Below are 26,992 nucleotides of genomic sequence, written 5' to 3'. Positions count from 1 at the left end.
AATCAAAGTGTGAACAACTTGAACTTGAGCTTGGTGTAGGTTTGAATGAAGGGTTTTCCAAAGACATTGTTGCGTCACATCTACTCACAGAAATTGAAGTGTTCAAAGATATGATTCCCGATGATATCAAAACTCCTAAAGGCATTTTGACGTATCTAAGTGAGCTCGGAAATCCATTCCTAAATATTTACATTGCATATAGGATTTTACTGACTATACCAGTGACTGTGGCATCAGCTGAACGAAGTTTTTCACCCTTGAAGCTCACCAAGACTTATCTGACAAGTAGCATCTCACAGGAACGTCTAAGTTCTCTTGCTATGTTGTCAATTGAACATGATGTTGCATCAAAACTTAACTTGGATGAAATTATCAATGATGTACCTAGGTCCAGCAGCAGTACATATGAAGTTAAGATCCAAAGAACCGCGATCGCAGGATCTTTTCGAAGAAGAAACAGGAAGAGATACGAATACAGGCAACCTTATCAGAAATTACTGAGGACGAACCAGAGATGGAGCAACAGCTTGCGCGGATGGCCCAACAGCTCCAACAGCTTACCCAAGTTATCAACACTATCCAAGGACCTAATCCACCAGCACCGGCACCAGATACTTGGGAAGCGCTGCGACCTACACTACCAGCCCAAAACCTAGACACGCCGGAGGATGACGAGGTACTCAAATTACGCTGCTGGACTGCGTGACTTGCAGCTGCAGCGTCGTCCATAATGGGCATATACGCGGACGCGCGCGGACGCACAGGGTTCGTTCAAAGCAAAAGTTGGTGAGTTAACGAGGGTACCTAGGCCCAGCAGCAGAGTCGGAAGGCTTCTTAGCTTCCTTCAGCAAAGATCCCAAGAAATGGAGACGGTGGACGCTCATCGCACAGCTATCGCATCACGCATTCAAGAAAAAAGGTCATTCACAAAGACCAGCAGGTGGAGGATCCATATCACCCTTAGATCTTTAATTTCCTCCTCAGAGTCGTCTGCAAGGTCCCAATATGTTATGACACCGTCACATGTGTTAAGTGACCTATAGGGTTCCACTTCCACTGGTACTTGAAAAAATTCCTTAAGCTCCAAAGTCTTTTCGCTGGTCTTGATTGTTTGACCTCGATGAGGAGAGAACTTGATCGAAGTCTTCGCTGTTTTCACGTCGCCAACCAAGCACTGAATCATTTAAGCAATCAAAAAGCTCCTTCAATGCTGCTCATAACCAGAAAGGATGGATAATCTTTTTCTGAGGCGTTTTCTATACAAATTCTTTTACTGGGTTGAGGCTCCATAGAGGCCACAGGTATTTGGTTTGGGGTACCCATAGAAAGTGGCAAACGTGGGAGGGCTAAGGCAATATGGAATCGCCAAACACAGAGTCGACCCAAAAACTGTCCCGACCCAACCTTTGAGGTCCACTGTGGTTTTGTTAACGAGGTTGTTTCCTTGGTAGGCTCGGGTCCGTGGGGCGCGGCTACCCAAAGGAAGAGATTGCCCTCTTCCCCCTTTCCGAGGCTGACTTAAAGTTCGAGGTCAGACTGCCCAAAAGCAGACGAGATACGCGACGCCTCTTATTCACACACCTCTTTTCTATCCAATCTCCTTATCCTCTTCTTACCTATCTCCTAAAACTAAGCCAGGTAGCGCCAAACATTCCCATCAATACAATCAGTTGCTGAAATAGGCGAGGAAAATGCAATGGAAGTGGGAAGAGCAGATGAATAGCAGGCTGTACAACTGCCTTAGGTATATGTGAGAGAAAGAACATGTTGAGGGGTTGACTATGCGAACAAATTGACATGTATTTACCATTGAATGACGCATCCAATCATTTTATTTCAGCATAATGGTTTCCCTGATGCATTTTTTTGACAAAGCATTATATTTCAAGAGAATTGGAACCAAAGTAGTCCAATGATGTTGAGATGTTGGTGTCCACTGATTACTAAGCAGGGCGACTCTGAGTTACCTCGTAGACAGTAAAATTTGTAGTTGTGTGTATATTTTTCCTGCTTGTCCTTCTCCCAGACTACCGATGAGGACCCGCTCCCAGCCAGGACCCCTCAACGACTCAGCAGCGGAGGATACGACAATTGGCGCCCAACTCATTGCGTTGGAAGTGGTTGGTGGTGTTGCATCACACATCAATTACGCATTACTTTATTGAGCGGCATGCGAAAAGGCATGTTCATGCTTTTCATTTATACTTTATATTTTCAGAATTTTAACTTTCTCTTCCTGCATTAACCTGTGGTTTTCTTCCGTATCCATAGGTTGCAGGTTCATTGCACTATCGATTGCCATGGCCCTCTATCCCTTGTGGTTCTCTGTGGCTGCTTTTTTCTACCTGGGATTCCGCTTCCTTTATATCTACTACTGCAGTTCCGACCGACGTATTTACAGGTAAAGTACTACAGGAAAAATAACATCAATGCGAATAAGTTACGTCCAAAGACTCATTACTGGGGACGACCAGGCCCCAAGGAGGCAGCTGGCGAAACGCCACCTCAACCACCGCAGGAAAAACCACGACTTCTATTGGTCAGGATGTGGTTGGTGGTGTTGCATCACACATCAATTACGCATTTCTTTATTGAGCGGCATGCGAAAAGGCATGTTCATGCTTTTCATTTATACTTTATATTTTCAGAATTTTAACTTTCTCTTCCTGCATTAACCTGTGGTTTTCTTCCTAATCCATAGGTTGCAGGTTCATCGCACTATCGATTGCCATGGCCCTCTATCCATCGTGGTTCTCTGTGGCTGCTATTTTATACCTGAGATTCCGATTCCTTTATCTCTACTACTGCAGTTCCGACCGACGTATTTACAGGTAAAGTATTACAGGAAAAATAACATCAATGCGAATAAGTTACGTCCAAAGACTCATTACTGGGGACGACCAGGCCCCAAGGAGGCAGCTGGCGAAACGCCACCTCAACCACCGCAGGAAAAACCACGACTTCTATTGGTCAGGATGTGGTTGGTGGTGTTGCATCACACATCAATTACGCATTTCTTTATTGAGCGGCATGCGAAAAGGCATGTTCATGCTTTTCATTTATACTTTATATTTTCAGAATTTTAACTTTCTCTTCCTGCATTAACCTGTGGTTTTCTTCCTAATCCATAGGTTGCAGGTTCATCGCACTATCGATTGCCATGGCCCTCTATCCATCGTGGTTCTCTGTGGCTGCTATTTTATACCTGAGATTCCGATTCCTTTATCTCTACTACTGCAGTTCCGACCGACGTATTTACAGGTAAAGTATTACAGGAAAAATAACATCAATGCGAATAAGTTACGTTCAAAGACTCATTACTGGGGACGACCAGGCCCCAAGGATTCGGATAATTACAGCGATTACTGCATAAGAAAAATTACCAGACTTCCGTGGGTACAATTAAGGCAATGTAGCTATTCAAATTGTCTGAGACATGACAGGCATTTAAGTACCTGAAAGCAATTTGGACCCTCTGAGCAAATATGGACTTAAAGATTTCTTTCCTGCTATAGCACTGTGATAGCAGATAGGTGAAAAAATTTAAAGATCGCAATTAGGGCAAGATGGCAATTTTTTCATATGGAAATATAGATATTTAAGAGAAATCTGTCTCTTAAGTTGAATGCATGAATATGTGAAGAATAAAAGATATTACGAATGAGAATCGTTTCCCGATGATTTCCTAAGATCACTGTGGATAAGACGTCCACCCTTAAGCACTCAAATTATCTTGGCGACCCAGGACTCGGCGGACTTTAGCAGCGTCGCCAATCTAACGGATAAGATCCACGAGGGTAGTTCCCGACCGCAAGTGGCCAGCGCCTTGCTGGAAAGTGGAAGTGTCATAGAATTCTACAATAGAGACGATAAGCGAATAGACGAATAAAGCGAGATAGACGAATAAGCCGCTGTTTGCCTGGAGAGAATGATTTTTGTTTCTGTCAAGGAAAATGGTTTCAAGATTCACAAACAAAAACGACTGGTGCTAGCAAACCTGCATGAACTGTATAAGGCATTTTAGGATGAACACCCAGGACTGAACGTAGCACTATAAAATTCTGCCACAAGCGACCCAGGAACTGTGTTTTGGCTGGTGCAGCTGGTACCCAGAGTGTGTGTGTTTGTAGTATTCACCAAAATGTGAAGCTCATGTTGGAAGGTTGCAGACTGAAAGAGTTGACACGTGATGCAGACTGTCAAATTAGCACTTACAAACAGTGTCTTGCTTGGATAATTTGTAATCCTGCACAGCCAAAATGTTATATTTCCACTTGAGAAAACTGCCCAGGTATGCATTCCATCACGACACACCTGCAAGAATTATTTCATTAAAATGGAATAGTTTAAATAACATACAAACAGTGGATATCTACGGATAGAACAACTCTCCAGACATGTGTATCATTCATGGAAGACTTTTTGGAAAACCTTGGAGACAAATTAAAAAAGCTTTTGTTGCATTCCTTCATAGCTACACAACAGTCTCAATTTCTACAACATCAGAAAGAGAGACTTAGTGACAATGAATGTATTGTAATATGTGATTTTGCCGAAAATTATGCATTTGTCCTGGAAGATGAGGTGCAGGGATTTCATTGGAACAATGCTCAGGCCACAATTCATCCATTTGTTATTTATTAAAGACAACCATAAAACCATATAATAGATCACATTTCATTTGTTATTATTTCAGAATGCCGTAAACATGACACAGTGAGTGTTCATCTTTTTCAGCGTCACCTGATTAACTTCATGAGATCCCACTTCCACAGAACACCCAAATACGTGAACTACTTCTCAGATGGTGCTGCAATCCAATATAAGAATCACAAAAATTTTACCCACATAACTTTTTGTCAGGCTGATTTAAGTGTCTCTTCAGAGTGGCATGTTTTAGAACATGTTTGTCTCTGTAAGTGTCTCTTCTTTGCCACATCACATGGCAAAGGACCATGTGATGGCATTGCCTTGCTGCTCGTGCCAGTCTGCAGTGCATCTACAACTCGCAGATAATGACACCCAGACAGTTGTTTGAATGATACTCCAAGAACAATGAAGTGTGTCATTTTTGTAATACAAACAACAGCGAGTATGATGAAGAAGTATCCCTCCTTCAAGAGCGGTTTGCACAAAGTCACACAATTGCAGGTACCAACAAAATACAATGCGTTATTCCCATTGGCCATTACAATATTCAAACGAAAATTTTCTCCGATTCTCTAGACATCAGAAATGAGCCCCTAATTAGGACCCAACGAGACTTGTTCCTCTTTGACATCACAGGGTTTGCTACATGTATGTATGAAGGTCACTGGTGGCTTGGATGTGTTTTAAATGTTAATGAAGATACCAATGAGGTTTCAATTGGCTTCCTACATCCTCATAGGCCTTCACCTTCATATGTATACCCTGAGAAACCTGACATCTTAACTGTGGACAAGAAGGACATTGTTGCGAAGGTTGATGTGAGAACAGCAACAGGGAAAACTTACTTGATAGTAGAATTGGGTGTTCGTGAGCGTCGACGGCTAGGTCATTCTGCACCGCTGCTCAGCCATTTGATTCAAATAGTATATTCAAATGGTTGTTGTATTGCGTGGTTTATTAACATAAAATAAGTGGGAAATTTTATATTTTGTTTTATATATATTTTACAAGTTGCAACAAGTGCGTATGTGTTCACCTTAAACAGTAATCATTCGAAATTTAAGGATGTGGTACACATTATTCCGACCGAGACCGTGAAGGCAGAAAACCTGTGTCAATTTGTCATAAAAATAGCTTTGGGTCTTGAGGATATTGGGTTTAAAGTGATATGCATAATTATAGACAATAACGCTATCAATAAGAAGGCGGTTCCTCTTTTCAGCGCTCCACCTAAATTACCCATTGTCCACCCAAACCCTCGAGATGCCTCGAGACCTTCATTTGTCTTGTTTCATTCTGTTCATCCATTGAAATGCATGATAAATAACTGGTAAGCACAGAGAAAAAGAACAAGCATGTTACACCCATGTTTCCCATTTGATAACAATTAAAAATTTTCAGCATATCAAAAACTGTTTTTTTAGCACACAACGAAAATTTCATGACTACTGAATTTCATGAATCAAATCAGCTACTCAAGTATTCTTAGATACCAGATGGCCATATACAACTTATTTCGAAAAACAAAATGTGAAACTTGTTTTACAAATCTTTGACGAGGATGTTGTTCAGGGGTTGTTGTCTGTTGGCAAAGATAAAAAATTGCCATTTTGTGAGAGGATATTAAAAATTAAATTTCTTTCTGGAGAACTTCAGCGTATTAGATTAGGTAGACTAGGCGCAACATTAACATTTACGAAGCATTTCAAATTGAAAAATACACTTAATTACGAGGGTCAGTCAAAAAGTAATGCCTCCCATTTTTTTTCTACTTAAAAAAATTAAGTTAAGTGAAAAATTTGAATTTGGCGCCATTCCTCAAACCTTCTTCTGCAATCCACTGCAGTAGTAACTTTCTGTGTCAACAGGTGGCAGCACAGCAGAAGTTTGTAAGATGGCCGACATCGATGTTCGTTTGAGACAGCGTTGTGTGATTGAATTCTTGAATGCAGAAGGTGAAACGCCCATACGCATTCATGAAAGACTGAAGAAGGTGTATGGTGTTGTGACAGTGGATGTCAGCACTGTTAGACGATGGGTTCGTCGTTGTAAGGAAGCTGAAGGGCAAACACCGTTGACTGACGAAAAGCGGAGCGGCAGGCCGGTGAGTGCAGTGACTCCACACAACATTCAGCAAGTTGATGACATCATTCGTGGTGACCGTCGGGTGACTGCAGATGAAGTGTGTCGCATTATTTCTCTCAGTAAAGGCAGTGTGATCACGATTATTAAACAATTGGGGTACTCAAAAGTTTGTGCACGGTGGGTTCCAAGAATGTTAACCGATCAGAATAAAGAGGCAAGGAAAACAATAGCCTCCCAACACTTGCAGCGCTTCCGTTTGGAGGGAGATGAGTTTCTGAAAAAAATTGTGACCGGGAACGAAACATGGGTGCATTTTTTTGAACCCGAATCAAAGAGGCAGTCAATGGAGTGGCATCACACAAGCTCGCCGAGGAAGAAAAAATTCAAAACTGTGCGATCGGCAGGGAAAGTTATGGCAACAGTTTTCTGGGATACAGAGGGTGTGATTCTGGTTGATTTTTTGGAGCAGGGATGCACAATAAATTCTGTTCAATACGTCACAACCCTCAAAAAACTTAAAGCACGTCTTCAGCGAGTTCGCCCAACAAAATCAATGGCAGATGTTCTTCTTTTGCATGACAATGCAAGACCACACACCAGTCGTCACACCTCTGACGAGATTGTCAAAATTGGATGGGAAGTTTTGCCTCATCCCCCATACAGCCCTGACCTGGCACCATCAGACTTCCATCTGTTCGGGCCACTAAAAGAAGCTCATCGTGGGATTCATTTTGAAGATGAGGAGGCCGTCAAAACATCCGTGCGTCAATGGCTTAGCAAGCAGAGCTGTGATTTTTACCGTGCTGGGATACATGCCCTTGTTCAAAGATGGACCAAAACTGTAGAGATGGGCGGAGATTACATTGAAAAATGACAAAATGATCCTCAATGTTGTGGTTTTCAACCTATGTAATTGCATTTAAATTTCCTGACAATTAAACATAGAAAAAAAATAGGAGGCATTACTTTTTGACTGACCCTCGTATATTGTAACAACGCAAGGTCGCTGGGTGGTTGCGAGAGCGAAGGCATGAGCGGTTAAGGGTTTGTTTTAAGACGGAACCCATGCGAGAGAGAGTTTACCGGGCGCACCAGACCGGCATGAGTCAGCAACCGGCGGAGAGGGAGTCAGCTGATCAAGGCACGGGAGAAGAGGGGAAGGGAGAGGAGAGCGGTGGCCGCGAGAGGGAGACAGGCTGTCTGTCCCTCTCGAGCGCTAACTGTCAAGGAGTGCGGAAGCTGGTGTTGAGATATTATATCGGCGGCCACCCAGTTACTGCAAGACGCCCACGCCATTCCTGTAGCCATCTCCCCAGTGCCTCCAGAGAGCTCGGCCAGGGCCACCTGACCTGTAATAGACTTCCTGGCTCCTCCAAACTTCAGCCAATACCACCTGACCTGTCATCGACTTCCCGGCGGTCATCCTACGCTGGTAAACTCTCTCACACAAGATCATTACAAATTGATTGCAGAATTGTGGGTGGGCTGGGTGAAGCATGGGTTTCCCGTCCTTTTAGTTTTTTTGGGTCCCAACGGCACTTTTGCTTATGCTTCCGTGCTCTCGCTCTCGTAATCTACCGGCAACCGAGCTCAGCCCATGATTTGGTTGGTTCTGTGTAATGAATGGATTCTTTGTGTTGCATTGTTTTTTTTAACGTGTGGTATTTAATAGACCGATAAATGATTATGTTACAAACTTAGAGTCTCCGTACGTCCGCCCCTACACCTGCCACGTATTTCATGGAGAACCTATTTCACGGTCCACTGCCGGCGACGCTAGCCTGGCACATTAGTTTTATATTTCAGTGTACCGGAGGGACGGCGCCCGTACGGTTACAATATGTATTTTCTCGGAACCCGTTGTTTTCTCATTGACTGATAAATTAAGGACAAATAGGAAGCATTTCAGTCCGAAGGCGTCGGTGATAGCTGAAACGCACAACTTTCATCAGCGCGTCCAAGGAATGGCAAGCTCAGGGATAGAGTTCTCCACGCACTTCAGGAATTCAGCAAGAGTGGACAATTTCGGTGCTTTCGTGGCCCGAGCGATGCGAGACCCAGAGTCAACCAGGAAGTTATAAAGTGACCTTCTTAATAATGTGGGAGGGAACCTCCACCTACCCCCCTCATGCGCTCACCCCCTCCCTTCACCCTTTCCCAGCGACCGGCACAGAGGCACGATCCCGTTCGACGCCTTCTGCGTTTGGGCCTTTCCCGCGTGCCGGGGTCCACCCCTGAAGGATTTGGGTGAACATACCCCGACACTTTGTCGCCTTCGCCTTTTGTCCCCTTTGGTCTTTCCCCGCCCGCTCATGTGCACCTGCTCCTAGGGAATACCCCGGTCAACGAACCGCGAGTAGCGGTTTTCGGGCGACTCCCTGCGTCATTGATGCCCGGCAAAAACAATATTTAAGCGAGCATCGAAGACGCATCAGGGCCATTCCCGCCTACGCCTTTTCCTCGCTCACGGCAGAACCCCTTGCTGGGTCGTCGAGGCGCTCCCTTCGGCCAATACACCCTTGCCGGTCGCGGACTCTGCACCATTACCTTCCTCGGGAGACCTCATCGCCGGGTCACCATCCTCTTCCTCGGGAGACCTCATCGCTGGGTCACCATTACCTTCCTCGGGAGACCTCATCGCTGGGTCACCATTACCTTCCTCGGGAGACCTCCAGTTTGGTCACCACCACCCTCGCAGAGTGAGTACTTCCACCCCCCTCCTTCGCTACACCCCCCCGTTAGGCCTTACGCTTTGATTGGATTGGTATGTTCACACCCTCTATACTAATAATTTCATTGAGCAGCAATAAACTGTGTTCGCTCCCTATATATCTGTACTTATTTCTTACGTGCTCCCCAACCTAATCACGACGCGACTCGCCACCACGACAATAAATTTCAGAAACTAACGGCCATGTCTTATTAAATATTGGCAGTTGTGGCCTTCACACACTATACGGAGCCAACAAAATGGGATATGCTTGGGTTTCTGAGGGCATTATACTACCTTTTTAAAAATTCGCCGGTACGTAGAGCAGACTTCATTCACTACACCTCATCAAACATTCTCATAGAAATTTTTTGTCGTAAGATGTGTGGAGAGCTATCATGTGGCACAAAGAGCACTTCCTTCATCAATATCATCTTTTCATAATCAACATAATTTCTTCCGTCAGGAAGTATGTTGATTGTGTGGAGAGAGAGAGAAGAGAGAACCAGCTAGTAACAGTTTTTCAAAAGTTGAGGAGAAGTTGAGTTACGTGTTTTGTCGCCCAAATTAGTATTCTTTGTGTCCATGTGCGGATTATTTGAACAATTTCTCAAAGAATTTCAATGCATTGCACCTATAGCTCCTTTTCCTTATGATAAAATGAAGCCAACAGCTTTGATCCTCCTCCAAAAATATGTTACAAAGGACCATTTGAACAGAACCCGGGGTCGAATCAATAATGTCTACTATATGAAGTGGAAATGAATATTTTTTACCTAATTCTTAATGTCTTTTTATTTTTTTAATTTTTTTAATAATACTTTGTAGGTAAACTTATGACATGTCCTATGCACATGTCAGTCTAAACTCTGTGTACTGTGTCTCTTGGATGAAATAAATATTCTATTCTATTCTATTTGCAAGAAATCGACTCCAACTACTTTGATTTGGAGTTTTCTACTAAAGACGTGCGTAAAACATGTGAGATATCATCGCACATGAGAAAGTTGTACTTGCAAAAGAAGCAGTTCTCGCCACGGCGAAGTGAATCCTAGAAAAGTCACCGATCAAGTACTTGGCAAAGTCGATTTCCTGCTTTGATCCGAGCGTCATAAAAAATAATGGTGGTGAAACACATCTTACGAGATGTTCAGGGCAACTGGTCGCTAAAAAATATATTTATGGAATCACGAATGACAATGTAAAGCGGCAGTATCTGAAACTGTTCTCTAGTGATCATGTTTTTGGTCAGTACTGTAATGGTTCAAACACCATTACGGGGTGCTGTTAGAATCAGCGCAATCATTTCCCTGCCCGCTCCTTCCCGCTAACCTTTCCCACCCCCCAGACCACGGCCCGTGGAGGGAAGAGTGTATGCGTAAGTGGGGATGAATGTCTCTTATGTAAGATAAAGAGTGTTGTGTGAGTGTGTTTGGGAGGATGGGAACTCGGGTTTTTCCCGTACATAACGTGTTCCCCCTCCCTCTTGTGCATTACCCCACCCCAAGATGGGGATTATAAAAAGGTTGTGCGCGTGTAAGAAAAAAGACATTTTGTAGTGAGTGTCGGGCGCGGCCCATGCCCGAATACGGGTGCAACACGGCAGCGAAGACGAGGGGCCTATCAATCATGCAATTGATTGATTCCAGAAGAACACGGTCTGAAATAAGAGACCCCCCTGTCCGAAGGAGCAAGCAGCTTAAGATGACGCATTCCCTCCGTTCCGGATGCAGCTTCCCCCAACAAGGGAGAAAGAGGAGTGTGCAGTAAAAGGAACGAGTTTGCTGGATCCAACCAGGTCTAACCACGGACAACGGTCAAGTAAAATCGCAACTATTCCCCCCCCCCCTCCCACTCCCCCCCCCCCTCCGCCCCCCGAAAGCCCCCTTTTGTCTTCTGCCCAGTTTCAAGACGGACAGTCACGAAACGCATCAGTTACTCAGTGAAAGTGAAATTAATCACCCAAGTAAAAATAATACTCATTGGGATGGACTTTCACTTACCTCCCCTATCAAGAAATAATTTTAAAAGTGTATCATCATTTACGTGTTCACAACCGAACTATATTTTGTTGTAATCGTTTGCCATTTCAATTATTTCATCTGGAAAATCGATTTATATTGTTGTGTTTTATCATTGATGTGTCATCAATTGTTTTCACCAACTCATACATCACTAGTTTATAAGAGGGTTTGTTTTCGTTTTGTTACATGCAGTTTTATTGTTTGAATTATATTTTGTTTCGCTGAAAGCCTTGAGTAAGCGTTTTGTTTTTACTCCTTCACGGGTATTCTTCAAAAAATATCTCTCGCCATTCCTTTCGCCCCGGTCATTTTTCTTTCCGTGAATGCGTTGTGGAAGAAGGGCATAAGCGTCCGAACGTTATCCATCAGGTCGAATCGGGAACCCCCCACCTGCAATTATTTCCAAAAGAAGGGGAATATTTTTAATTTCTGTAAATTGTACGAAGAGAGTGACATAGGTTTGTCCCGTAGGCCCCATGCGGGAGGGATCCACGCGGATTTATATTTTCTTTTGTTTTTGTGAGACATCTCCCCCCGGTTCTATTTTGACATCCGGGCGAGCCAGGGGTGGGATGTCACAGTACAAAAACTAAAAGAGAAACGAAACACGCCTTGATTTTTTATTGCGGTACTGAATGTGGAAGGATCAGATGAGTATATAATCTTAAGAACTTTCTTGAACTTGTTCTTACTCTATCAAATGGTATTGCCTCTGTTGAAATGAGATTCCCGGTCAACAAGCAGTGTCTGGTTGGCAATGAGGAAGGAGGAAAGTTTAGTTGCTCCGAGAAAGGTGTACATGGTGTTACATCTGAAGGCGGAGTTAAATCCACTGAAATAACAACGGATATGATTCATGCGGCATTAATTGCCCACGCCCGTTACACCGAACACCTGTTCAAGAAAAGAGAGGAAATGAAAATCCTTGCTCAGGCTGAGATTGAAACACTTGGCTACATGTTTAACTAGAACATTATTAGAGCTTGATTTTCCTGTTCATCCATTGTTAGGACAACCAAAAACTCCGGAATGGTGAGCCCAGGAACAACCACCACACCATCTAATGGTGATAATTTGGATTTAGCTAATTGGAGTTAATACTGAAAATGTTTTGTAGATTTAATTTATGTTTTTAGATATCAGCACCATGGAACTAAAACTGGAATTCCCGAATTTTGGTGTTTTATTTTAAAGTTTTAATGTATCCTTTACAGAGAGTCTAACTTCAAATATTGGAAATGGATGGCCTATGCAATACCATAACCTTTCTGTCCGATTTGACTGTCTTCGCCTTCTTCAGAACCCGTTCACCTAAAAAACGCCTGTTTTAACTATTCCTAATTCTAGTAGTGTGTAGAAGTGTATCTATCTATGTTTTGCCCACAGCGATATATCATAGAAGATACCTCGTAAAGGGCCCTGAAAACCTCTCTGCCAACCAAGAGAAATGTTTGGATGTCCCAGTGGTAAACTTTGATGACGTGGATATTGCAGTGATTTCCCATCACGTGACACAGTTGACATTTCAATGTCTCTAATGCATGAATGAGAGGTCATGAGATGTCCCGGGGAGGTTCTGTGGGTATGCCTCCAATACGTTACACTTGAGAACATTTTGATAACCCAGAGACCTCCCGTTTTGATCAGTGGCAAATTCATTATATTCCAGGGACGTCACGATATCCTGGTAGGATATACCAGGGATGTCCGTAGGATGAAATTGTGCTGCGAGTTGACATTCGGATTTCCCTGTGACATACATGAGAAGTCATGGGATATCCCAGGGAGGTCCTGTGTGTATGACTCCTGGGGCTATTAAAAGATGGGATTGGCTCGAAACGCCTTGACAAAGGCTTCACATTGATTTGGTGGGGCCTTTCATGAAAAAGTTATTTGTGGTAGTAATCGACAGCCACACATAAGGTGGCCTGAGGTAAAAAACATTGGCAATGGCTCAACATAGGAAATAATCTCACATTTGAGGGTTTTGTTCTCCAGCTTTGGTCTCCCTGAACAAGTTGTTACTGATAATGGTTCTCCGTTTACTATCAGTTAGTTCAAATGGTCTGTGACATAAACAGCATTAAGCATACATTTTCTCTTCCGTACCACCCGGCTAGGAGCAATGCGGCTGAAAATTTGGTGAAGGTTTTCAAGGACAAGATAAGAAGACAAGACAAGATAGATAAGATCACAGGAATGTGGAGCAATTGGACATCAAGCAGAAAAGGGTCAACAGGGGGAAGTTAACCACATGGATGCGGAAGATATCTGAGAGACCTGGTTTTTGGCACATTCCTAAAAATGCACCAGGAAAACAGACAAGTGTAGTGGTCAATAAGATCCGTTTCCGGCCTCAATGGATGAGGACAGAATGGATGCTGCAGAGAGGCCTCAGAGAAGACATCCGGCAAGGCAGAGAAAGGAAGTAGGGACACTAAATTTATGAGAGTTGGAGGTGTGGACTGGTAAAAGAAGCATTATGATTAATTTGAGTGGGGGTATTTGCTAATTTTGACTCCATTTCACTGTTACGTGCATTACACCTTAATTTTCACTCAATTTTGATCGTTTTGTGTTCATCATATTTTAAGACCCAGCACTTAAGGAGGAGTGCAATGTATGTGTTCCTCGCACATGTTTTGTTCAGTGCATTCCTGTACCCAAATGTTTTTCCCACCAAGGACAATAAAGTGAGGATGCTGCAGGCGTCACTAGTTAACCAGCAGCCATCGTGTCAAATCATTACAAATGTGTACTCAACTGCAAGGTGGTGAATATAAAATAGTGCAGTATTCTTAAAAAGATTTATGTGATGCCAAAACGAGATATTCACATACCAAGAAGCTCTTACCCTAGTGTGGGCATGCAAGTGTTACTAAATTTACTTAGATAGTAACCGGTATTAGATGATATCTGACCGTAAACCTTTGGAGTCTATTTTTGGTTAAGGAGCTCAAAGCTGTGCTAAGGTTCAACCATAAGCTCATAGACTCCAAAGCACTACCTTTGATGTAAAATATGAAAAGGGTGAAACAAACATTGTGGACCCACTATCAAGATCACTAGATGATTCTCAGATGATTTTGAGCAATTGTGTTCTCCACTCAGGTCGTTGACAAAGTAATGCCTTCAGCAATGACCGTCTGAGGTTCGACTTCGACTGAAGGATCCAATAATTGTCAACACCACCAGTGCCTATATGTCTATAGAACCTAAAAATAGTGTTCCAGATGAAATTTTCCTTCGAGGTACTATACTTGTGAGCTCACCATTCCGGGGCTTTTTTCCCTGTCCATGAGGGTCACATGTCTTCTAACTCTATGAAGCATACTTTCATAACTATAGTGTGGAATGGATTCAGATGAAAGAAAGAAATTGATTCAGATGTTGAAAATTTTGTAGAGTTGCCATGTCAAATTACTCATTCCCAAGGCCGACCTGAACTTATGATCTAAACCATGGTAATGCTTGGCTGAATTTTTTGGTCCTTTACCATCAGGCCACTATACCCCAGAGATTGTTGATTACTATTGCAGATTCATTTAAATTGCAATAACTAAGAATACAACACCTGCTGTGGTCAACAACTTTCTCAAATTGCTGTTTACGGTCCAATGGTACAGTTTACGGTTTAAGGTCCAACACCTCTTATGTAATTAAGGCATCTTGAAAACAGTTAAAGTTTTAATCATAATTACATCCTCCCCATGCCAGTGGAATAATAGATCCTTTATGTTCCATATACATAAAAAGTTTTATACTTTTCATTTCAAGTCCCTTGCTTATTGGACCCACTTTTTTGCACCAACTATTATAACTTAAGGGATCTTTGAGCCAAAGTAGGCTGTTAATTAAGGCCAGAATCTTGGGCTATGTTGCCATGCAACACCCAGCTAAGCGGCTGACAAAGATGCCAGTCATACCCTTTCTCAACTTATCCAGTCCTCCTCAACTTGCTTCTCATACAATAAAAAGATGGGTCTTAGAGAAGCCATGATGTCAAACATACAGTCACCCCACCCTTTTAGTCGCCTTTTACGACAAGCAGGGATGCTGCGGGAGTATTCTTTATTCCCCTACCCGCAGGGATTGCACTCTCTAAGCATGATGCATGTTCTTCATATTAAAATTGAAAAATACTAAGTAAACCAAGGATAAAGTTTGCCATGAAAAATATTTGACATAGCCAGGATTCGAATTCATATCTCCTGATTGCCAGTCAGGCCCATTCCGAAGTTTGCACTGAGAAAATGGCTAGGTGGTGTAATTTGGCTATTTGGCTAGCATGCCTGACCAGCAATCAGGAGATCCGAGTTCAAATCCTGGCAAAGTCAAATATGTGATCTGAAAAATACTGTTAAAATGATAATAAAATCCTCAAAATAGGTAATAAGTTATTCATGACAACAACTAAAAAATAGAAATCACCACAGAACTAACAAAGAGAAATATATGAAAATTTTGATACATAAAACAAATCAATTGACCAAATGAAATTTTACATTCTGTTCTTCTCATAGATACCAGCTTTGTAAAATACCATTGTTCTTCACATCTTATCATCTTTGATCTTCTGTTAAGTTACCCAAATGAATCAACTGTTTCTTTGTGCTCAAATAGCAATAACATCACAACATAATAAGTAACAACTGAACTTCAAATCAAAGCAAAATTCAACACAAAGCAGCCTTCCCTGAAAAAATCTCTTTTCTAGAGTAAGCTCAAACTTACTCGCGTATAACCTAGAAAACACAATTCCTGCAAAAGCTGTGCCTACAGGTTATTAAAAAACACAAAATGAATATCCACATCCAATCCAAAGCCTATGCTGAGAGGTGAACTCAATTATATTCCCATTTTCATACATCACAATCTAATTCTCTTATCAACTGGTAGCCAAAAGCATACTACTCCGATACTATAGCATCATCTTTTGCACATTCATCTCCGTTGAAGATCAATCCTACATTAAAATTACAGACTTTTTCATGCAAGAAATGTAACACTGCATATTTTGTAGTAAATGATACTACATAATAGCCTTCAACAATAATGACTCACTCTCCATGCAATACTAGTGAAACAAAAAAGCCTTTGACAAGATCCTCAGCAATGAAAAGAGTGAACTGAATTTTCCTTGGTATGCTTACAATCGTGTTTCTTCTTTCCTTCCAATGCATTTCTACTTTACACAACAAGGACATCCTTTGAGGGAAATATAGGTACAACAAGGGGCAAAAAAAGCACAGAAAGAGTTCATAAATATTTCTCAGGAATAAAATATACAATATGTACAAGTTTAAATACATAAACAATGTAAGAGGTGCTGTCTTATGTACATAAAACATCTCCAGAAATCACATTTGAATGTTATCTTTCCTCATCCAATGAGAGAAAGAGTCGTGACCTATCTAGAGCCCTTTCTTCCTTCTTTCATATCTAAAAATAAAGCTTTCCCAAAGAAAAGGGACAGTTTATCAATGCAAATCTTACAAAAGATCATACACACTTATAAGCAGCTTTAGCTGATAATAATTATTTTCATGATAAAAATGTTCACCATGAGAAAATAAGCGTAATTATAGAATATGGCAATGGAAACCCACTAACAACAAGCTAATTGGGGTATTCCATTTGAATTATCCAGGTATGCCCTAACACTTCGAATCAGATTATGAAATTCAAACTTTATATTCTCATTACTCATTTAGAGCATGATCATGGAATTAAATTTTGGAACTATCAACACCCTTTCCTCTAGTTAGCAGCAACATGAAAAGCCATGCGGTTCCTATCACTCCAATAATAGTATTGCATTCACCAGCATCCAGTATATACAATAATACTGATCTTCACTTTGTGCACTTATTATCCATCATAATTTGAATGCAGCAATTAACAGCAATGAGGGTCACACACACACAGAAGTCATACATACACATGGAAACTTAGGTACTTATTTTGGAAGTGTCCCCTAATTGTTTTGAACAAGTATTTCTGAGGTTTCCGGGCAAAAGAGCACTGTACTGTTGCTAACACACAATCAACAATGGGTAGAAATCTGATGCCTCACTAGAATGTCGACAATACCATCACTAGCACACTGATGACCATAAGATAACATCAATACAATAACTGGGTCAAGCAAAGAAATATGACCAAAAATTCTGAAGTAATGAGGCTAATAAAATATAGCTTGACAAAACATGATTCAGTCAACGGAGAAACTTTAGGTTGTTCAAGAAAGACCACCACAAGCAACAAATGATGCCAGAGAATAATACACAACCCAGACAAAGATATCCAAAATATGTGTTCACTGACTTCCTCTAATGCACTGCTGTTGCTGTACCAATTTCTCTCCATCACACCCGATTAGAAGAAATTTCTTAGAAATCTTTTGCAGATTGAAATTATTAATGTGACGGAAAACTGTGGACAAGAGCTGAGACAAGTGCCTTCACTGAAACAGAAGATAAAAGAAATATAATATACATTATTTCGGAGCATATACTATCCAAAACATGCAGAATTACAACACTTAGATCCTTAACCTGCATCTCCTACTGAAGTCAAGTTCAAAAATTCACTAAATTGCAATCGCCCACAATTGACAACAGTAAAGCCACAGAGTTGGGCCACTGTAGAACGTAGTATATTTGCGCAACACTATGATCATGAGAGAGAAACATGAACACCCAAAAGGGGTAAACACACAAACATCGACAGAAAACCAAAATCATGATTCATTAAAAGAATTCTTTAGACAGATGGGAATGATAAGTTATGACAAAATATTCTCCCCATCAAGCCTTTGTCTCGTAAGTTTAAAATAAAAAAATGTAAAGTTTCCTCCTACTAGTCGTCATTTAATAATTTAAATGTAGTTTGGGTTATTTTCTTGCTAAGGGAGAACCTTTCTCTGATGCAAGGAATTACTCACATAAGTGTCACCAACAACAAACCATGTAAGTCCCCCTAAACACAATACCAAGGTGTAGCTCAGAAGCAGTGACTTGTGTGAGATGAGTTTGTGATCACCTTACAGCAAAAAGGTTCAGGCCTTAGATTATTCTGCCACAAATAGCAGGAGAAGTAGGTGACGGATCGAAATATCAAAAAATATGGGTCTGATTATTTTTCAAACTAGATTGCAGCCCCTGAGCAATAGAAGTGGAGTTTCAAGCATAATGATAGGAAGCAATAGCTGCCACTTTTACCGAACTAGGGATGAAGGTTGCCACTAGGAGAGATGTCTAATCGCATTCGCATGCATTAAAACAGGCTAGGATTCAGATGTGATGCCTCCTTGCTAGTATTACAGAATATCTCATAGATCATCAAAAGTCCATAAGGAAACCCCCAAAAATGTAATAAAACATTTACCATTCAGATAAAAATGTGATACAAAGCGACCCTAAAATATTAATGAAACCGCATGCATATTTCATAAGTGTCATGACATTATTTGTAGTAGTGTAATGTGAAACAATTTCATACGGTATAAGCACGTGTAAGAGGCACACCATTTTTCCCAGAAAATGCAGATGGGGGTGCGTCTCTTACATAAACTTCTTATCTTCCCCCTCCCCTTCACCGGTTGCAAGTCCAAGGGGAACTGAGTGGCCTTGGTTTTCAGCGTGAGTCAGTCATCTGAAACCCTAGGTCAAAAACAAGTGGCAGGTAGGGCAGTTTCTCCCTTAATGGCGCAGTTTTAAATGCCCCTGTTTGCTTTTCTTACTTTTAATCATCACGCCGTCACATCAGTACCTCAGAAGTGAACATGGAAAAGATTGCACGGGGTTTTTTGCGCCGGAGGGCACACTAAATTTAATGCCAGGAGTGGGCATCCTGTGGCATTTATAATGCAAATAGTAATCACATATCAAACATAGAGAAACGCATAGTTTTGAAGGACAATACCTGGTTAGTGGCCAACATCAGTCTTGCCGAGTAATTTGCATTACCCTAAGGACCTGATTTTTCAAAAATCATCTTCAGCCACAATTATGAGGATTATTGCAACCAAAAATTATATTGGTGTCAAAACCTGAGGTTTAAAAAATTTGAATGAGTGTGTACATTGTTGGACTAAACGGTGGACAGAAGAAGTCAGAAATGCTTATAAGTAAAGAGCGCTGAAGGAGAGGTCGAGGGGAAGGAGTGCGCTCCCTCAGTCTTTCAAGCAACGAGGCTACGAGTGAAGGAGCAAGGGAAGAACAGGTCCAATTTGCATGTGACGTCATTGCCATTGACGTCAATAAATTCGAGTTAAAAAAACTTAAATGCTGTCAGATATGCATCGCATTAGGTCTCATTCTTATTTGAACCTCGTGCATGTCATACAATCATAAAATTGCAGAAAGCTATCGAGATATCTTCGAGCTCAGTTGGTGTCTCACCTAGCATTTAGCCACCAGCAACTGGAAGAATTGAAACTGGTAGACCGAAAAAGGTCAGTTGTTCAGATGGAGTAGGGATGACACACGTTTCCACTGTTCCCATGTAACTTGATATTTTCCTTTGAGGCAAGTGTTTATGGTCTGTGGGGACTCAGAAAGGAAAAAAAGGCAGAGGCATTGGCTGATGGAGGGCCGAGTGTGGTTCCGTGAAATCTACAATGTGATTACTATCCTACGGCACTGAGATTGCCCCAATTGTTGCCCAATCTCTTGGGAAGATTCACGCTATGTGCCTGTCATGTTTTGCCTTAAAATTTTCTGCGGCTACAATTCTATTACAATACTCCTACAAGAGCATTTAAACAAAATAGTTCTTGAGTAGGACAAGCATCGTAGAGCAATGACATATACGAAGAGAGGATAGGAACTCTTTCTACTCTCTCTTATGGGAAGTTGCATTCACATAAGAATTGATTTAAATTTTCGGATTCAGATTCAATTTATTCGACAAATTTGGATCCAGAGTATAAGGTGATGGGCATTACCTGTGGATATTTGCATCCAAGGTACCCAATTCGACCATCTCGAGTAAGCATCATAAGGTTAAGAAAATAAGTGAAAACCTACATATCTTCGAGCACCAAATTTAGCTGAATCGCGCAAATTTAGCTGAATAAATGCTGCGTAAATTTTTAGTACTGAAAGAGGAAATTTTGATAACTGTCGAAAGCCCAGGCATACATCTGCAACATCACGTGATAGGATTTAAAAAAATGCCGTAGGGGCCAATACAGTAGAAATCATTCCATTAATTTGCTAAGTGATACAATTTTTTAAGTGCTTTTGTAACAATTTTTAAAATGTGCCCCTGCATATAACTGACCAAGGTCTACTACTCTCTCAACATTTGAAAATAAAGGACATTTTCAAAATAAAATAAACAATGTCCAAATATTCACCATAATTAACAGGAGGTACAATTGAAAAAGGGTCTACCCCTCTCATTAAAAAATACAAAAAGCAGACCACAAAAAACATTCATTAAAGGTAAAAAAAGGAGATGGATTGCACAATGTTGTATCTGGAGAAATGGGTAATATCCCTTAAGATAGCCAATGACTTCAAATCTGCTAGAAATGGGACTTCTTAGCAAAAAGATTCATGATACATGGGCTTGACTATTATTCCCTCAAGATTGATACCAGGGAATTTTTTTTCCATCTTCAATGGTAAGGATATATGTAATGCATTTAAAAATGTAACATTCATAAATTACAGTTTTTTTTCAGAATCGCAAGGAAGAGAAAGGTTTGCTCAAACTCTATAGTCACCACAAATCCAAAGAAATTACTTTAAAATTAAAGTAAAAACATGCAATAAAATAAAAAAATTCAACTTACAATAATCAGAAAATCCACGATTAGTAACACTTTCAAGAACACGAGCTAAGAAGACGTGATGTCTAATATATTGGCTTTCCATGTCATACAACTGCATGGGTGTTATAATGTCTGGCTGCTTCCATAATTTACAGAGGACCATGGATATGTCAAGGACCTATCAAAATATAGAGATGCACTGATTAGGCAGAGTTCAGACTCAATCAGTTTAAATGGTATGTATGAAATACGGATGAAAAGAGTAACCATCCAAAAGCATGCCATCAGAATGGCTAATAATTTTCTTGAAGGCCGATAGTGGCAGGGCAAACTTAGAGGGGATACTTTATTGCCCTATGGTATATCACAACAGGATTCAGTTCTTCCAAAACATGGCATAGATAGCTTAATCTGCCATTCTAGGCAGTAAGAAATGTATTATTAGTTGATTAGTAACTCATTGAGAAATTAAAGATAATTTTGATTAACTGATGAGATAATTAAAAAACTGATTAACTATTCTAACGAAATAAATATAATTATAAAATCAAGAATTTTACATCAACCATAAAACATTATATATAATATCTAGAAAATAAACTTGAGTCCTAATGAAAAAAATCCCTATTTTGTAAATAACTTACTGCCCTTTAATTCAAAACTTATCCAATTAATGGATTAATCCCAAATTATATGACCACAAGAATGACAGCGTAATCATACACCCAGACTACCCTGAATATCATCTACTTCATTCATTCGTTAAATTCTATATAAGGTGAAAAATACCTGCATTAATCACAACATAAACACATGATAAACTAAAGCCAAAATGTGAATTGTATATTTTTATATCTAAGAATATAGAATAATTGTTTAAGAATATATTCGCCTGATTTCCATACCCTTATGATAGCCATTTTAATGATTTCTGAATTCTTCGTTTGTAAGCACTGCTGGTACATCACCTCCACATATTTTTCATGAACTGCAAGAGAAATTTAATGTGATTATGATTGAGAAGAAAATAATAACAGTGTACAATGTTAAAACTACTAAATTATATACTCAAATATGACAATTTATAAGTTGCTTGCCTTGGATGATTGAGTCAAGGTCGCAGGCTTCTTCCAGGAAGCCATCCATTTTGACGCTAAGAACATGAAGCACCTGTCCCATAAGATACGCATGCACACTGCCCACAAAGTGAAGAAGCCACGCACGTAGAAGTTGCAAGCGGTGCAACTTGACAGATGTCGGCATACTGCTGTCACTAGCATCATCCTCATCATCCATGCTTACTCTCCCTGGTTTCAGGTCTATAGAGAAAAAAAGAAAACTTGCATCATTGCTGGCCATATCTCCAACAAACCTATTTGTCATTTTATCTGAAATTTCCCATGAGCTTCACAAAAAACTCAAGCCAAAAATGTATACCATTACTAATTATTTACTGATCTTGAACAAGGTCCAAACAATATTACTTAACACAACACTCACATTCAAGAGTATAAGTTTCACAACAAATTCACTCACCACAGAAACGAAGCTGCTGCAAAGACCATAGAGCCCACTTGACTTTGAGCAGAAACTGGAATACAGTACTATAATTCTCAAGGCTGCCAGCATTCAAGACTATATTAACAGGCCAGTTAACCTGAAAAGTAGAGTTGAGTAGAATAGCATTTTTCTCTAATACAATCATTTGATTTTTTTCCCAACACCTTACTCGAATATCGAATAGTACTGCATTACTAAATACTGTATATGCATTTTTCCACCAATTTTAAATATAAGTGACAGCTAAAAGAAAAAATTCTGACCAATTTGCATGTCATTATACTTCAATACAGTTCCTAAATCCTTAAGAAACTATTACCCACAATTACATCAAACTTTCGTGCATGGATTATCGCAATTCTTTTGTTTTTTCTATTATATGCATACTGAAGGTTATATTATTAGTAATGCTTCATTTCGTTAATGGAAAAACTTAAACTAAATCAAAATTGACAATTACTTTATAATTGGAATAACAGGGAGTCAGAAAAGGAACAGCCAATCACACATGCATTTGAACGCATACATACATCCATCTTAGTGTTGTTCTTATGGAGGCATCAGCATTTTACATATTTTAGTGCTTACTTTAAACAATAGGTTTTCGTAAAAATATAATTAACTCTTTTGATACGGGGGAGTTTTCGTCTTAGCATGACTGCTGTACTGATCCCCAAGAGACTCTTCTTTCTCATGGTACGGAGCATTTTTGGAGGACATTCGTTAAGAAGGGTCTTGCAGAACCTGTTTCGACCCCTCCCCACTAGGATTCCTCATTATCTCAGACTCCGAGAGTAGCTGTGCTCCCTCCTTTCCAGGTTTACGACCATACCTGCCGCATAAGTTCGCGGTCAACTTATGTATTGCTTATATGTATTTAGCAAATGGATAATTATGGCTTGCACGGGCAAATTGCAGACTTTAAATTGAATTCCTCATTTTTTTCTGAGCGTTGTCAAATTTTAAACTAAGTTCTAAGGTCAATATTAACGCATTTATTGCAGCAACAATTTTCATGTTGATGCTTATACAGAACTCGAGATATAAGTTAATATTTTTCATTGAATTTCGTTTAAAAATTGTAAACGCTGCTCAAACGACAAAGAATTCAATTCTTAGTTTATATTTCTTGAGAAATGAACAAATATTTGTTTCGAAAACTGACTGGATAAACAATTGCATGACCGCTTAGAGGGGTAATAAAAGACTAGGGGTCAGGGTACCTGCTCCCGGATTCCAAGGGTTACGCCTATACCCCACAGTGTTGGGTCCCGAAACAAAGACGTCTTACACCCGTGACCGTCATAAAAGAGGGAGAGGTAGAAAACGTATATACAGGCGGTCCTAGACTTTCGTACACTCGACTTTCGTACAATTCGCACTTTCGTACGTTCAAAATTGACTCCTTTTACTTGACTTCCGTACGCTAAATTCGGACTTTCAGACGTTGGTCTGTAATTTTTTTAAATTCCCGCGATGTTTACTGCCCATCCCAACATTCAATAGTTTGAAATGGCAGTATATGCGAACAATACGAACGTATACAATGAAGAGAATTGTTGGTAGTTGACTCTAATCTAGGTGATTTATTTGGTAGAGGGACTGCCTGCTATAGGCTCCTTCATCAAGAGAAGAAGAAAGCCTTCATTGGAGAGATTATTCAAAAAATTTGACTAGACATCATCATAGCTTTCAATAAAACTAGTACGATCTTCTTTCTAATTGTGTTTTTTCGTTTGAGTGCTGTTTAATTCACCTACACCTTCAGTAACCATATTGCACGAAATATCACCCGAATTCCATTTGTCTTTTTTGAATAACATGCGAAATATACGCGATCACGAACGTCACCTGCCGAATGTCGAATTTTGGTGTAAAAATTAAAAGGTATCCAGAGTGCAGGTTCAACAATGACATTTTGTTATGCTTCATGATACGTCTTTTTATTTATAGTGGACGTAATAAGTGGAATGTCAACTTAAACGCCAAGAGGAAGTTTCACTCGATAGCCAATGGAGTTCTTGTTTTTTTTAACTTTTATTTACATTTTCTGCGTATTTTCGAAAGAAATTAGATGATTTGAGGAATTGTATTAACATATTATTAAAATTTAGTGAATTGAATTAAAATCCGTGAAAAAAAAAGTTTTAGTACGCATATTCCGCTCTTTTGGAACGTAACCCGTAATTATTATGGAAGTCAATGGTTCGACTTTCATACTAGTTTTCGGGAATGCATTACGTGCGAAAGTCGGGGACCACCTGTATATGGTTTTCATTCTCTTGGTCAGGAAAATCTCAGACGGAAATATACGGCTTTCATCTCCCGGATCAAGAAACGTACACACGTATATTTAAATCTATAGTAGGGAAAAGGTTAAAGAATTGAACCAACCAAATGTGCAAACCTTCATGTAAGACCCAACCATTTTCTACAGATTTAAAGACCACAGACGATGATGCTGTGCTGTGTACTCGTCATTCAAATATGTAATTGATAACTTTGTGTCATCGAATATCAAATAGGGTAAAAGCTCATTACTCGATGTATATGGTGATTAAATTATTTGAACGTCCCATCCCTACTGAAAAGTATGTTTTTATTAGAAATTCATGATAGCTCTCTTATTAATTCCTAATATTTCGAATAGATGATTAATATATCAATTGAAAATCACCACTTCACCAGGATCTAACTTAAGTATGAATTTGCATAAACTCACATTGATCTAACATCCAAAGTAGGTACTCTACCTAACAATCAAGTATGACAGTGGTGATTTCTGAAAAATTTCCTAATAGTGACAATATGTAGGGAACCTATCAAAAAGAGCACATTATCTTAATAGCTTGTTACAAAATCTGCCTGAGATATTAAAGTCTTGACTTTGGTAGGATGGGAATCTCACGAACAACAGATTTTTGCAATGCAGTAGACTCTCGTTATTACGAAGTTCACGGGACTGAAAAGCCAGAGGTTCATAATAACGAAGTTCGTATGAAAGTTTCTTTTAGGAATCATTAAAAAAACTGTATATAGTGTACGCGATTAACTACGTGCAAATATATAGAAACAAGAAAATTCATTTCAGTTTCTCAATACAAGAATGCGGCATGACGCAATCGAGGGTTGATAACTTCCCCAATGCAGTAAGTCCTCAATATACGACCTAGATACGTCCCGAGACCTTGTTCGTAAGTTGATAAACCTACACTTCGGCCGCCGAGGGTCGTCCGATGACAGAAGGGTCTAGTTCGGGGTAGGGGGCAAGGCTGCCAGGTAAGAAAGCCAAATGCCGACGTCAACGGTAAACAAAAGGGTTCCGTGATGAAAGGAACCAGAGGGGACGCCGAGCGTTGAGGACCCGAAGGAAGAATTCATCCATGAAAACGTTTTATGACTATGCGAGGGTTTGAGATGCATTCGGGGGACATCGATTGGATGCAAACCATGCTGGCACAGGGTTTCCTGACCCTCTTTTGTGCTGTCATCGGACAACTCTTGCCGGCCGGACTATATGCAAGGCATGGAGTTGTACAGTTATCCTGCAGAACACAACACTGCATCACAATGGTAACTCACGACTGTGACGAACTGATCTTGCTGGGCGTGTGACACAGGCAGAGCCGAAAACAATCGCTCTTTGCGGTAAGGAAGTATTGGTGAAACTCTGAACAGTTCCTAACTTCGGATTCTATGATACTTTTTTTCAGATTATGCCCAAAGTGCAAGTTACTCCACACCACACCGCATCGCATTGGCAAAATCGAAAGGCGCCAAATTTGAAATTTGAAATTTTTGTATGCTCATATCTCTGAAAGTTTGTAAATCGACTGTGCATAGGAAGAGTACTACCTGTAAGTCCAATTTACGAGCGGGTATGAGAGGTCATGACTCCACAGGAATGAAGCTCATTATATGATGTTGCGTGCATGCTGAAGAAAGAACCATAACTGATGCTCTTGGGAACAGTACATGAGGAGAACTAAAACGTGGCACAATTAATAAAACTTAGTGTAGCGTACATGCACCTATGTGCCGTTGCTCATTCGTGGAACTTTGTAATAAAGTTCACTTTTAACTGCCGGGACCATGACTGAAGTTTGTAATTTCATAATAAAATTTCTTTTACCATAGATTGGATAGGCCATTTCGTCGGGACCAACGATTTGCTTCGTA

At 40.3% G+C, this 26,992-nt stretch overlaps 1 protein-coding gene across 3 annotated transcripts in view; it reads right to left on the bottom strand.

Moving 5' to 3' along the window:
• The window catches only part of LOC124154187 (gamma-tubulin complex component 5), a 93,661-nt gene that overhangs the window by 32,414 nt on the left and 34,255 nt on the right, over window positions 1-26,992 (bottom strand). For 2 of the 3 annotated variants that reach the window (XM_046527753.1, XM_046527754.1), the window contains exons 14-17: window positions 22,790-22,910; window positions 22,351-22,572; window positions 22,159-22,241; window positions 21,275-21,431 (exon numbers count right to left, since the gene is read on the bottom strand). In XM_046527753.1, the coding sequence (XP_046383709.1) occupies window positions 21,275-21,431; window positions 22,159-22,241; window positions 22,351-22,572; window positions 22,790-22,910 (583 nt within the window). Of the gene's footprint in view, window positions 1-16,722; window positions 17,936-21,274; window positions 21,432-22,158; window positions 22,242-22,350; window positions 22,573-22,789; window positions 22,911-26,992 lie in introns of those variants that run through there. The other variant, XM_046527755.1, reaches the window with a different exon arrangement.

This window comes from Ischnura elegans, chromosome 2 (assembly GCF_921293095.1).
Source record: "Ischnura elegans chromosome 2, ioIscEleg1.1, whole genome shotgun sequence".
Lineage (NCBI taxonomy): Eukaryota > Metazoa > Arthropoda > Insecta > Odonata > Coenagrionidae > Ischnura > Ischnura elegans.
Note: the sequence above shows the minus strand (reverse complement) of the source record. Positions and strands in the feature narration are given on the sequence as shown.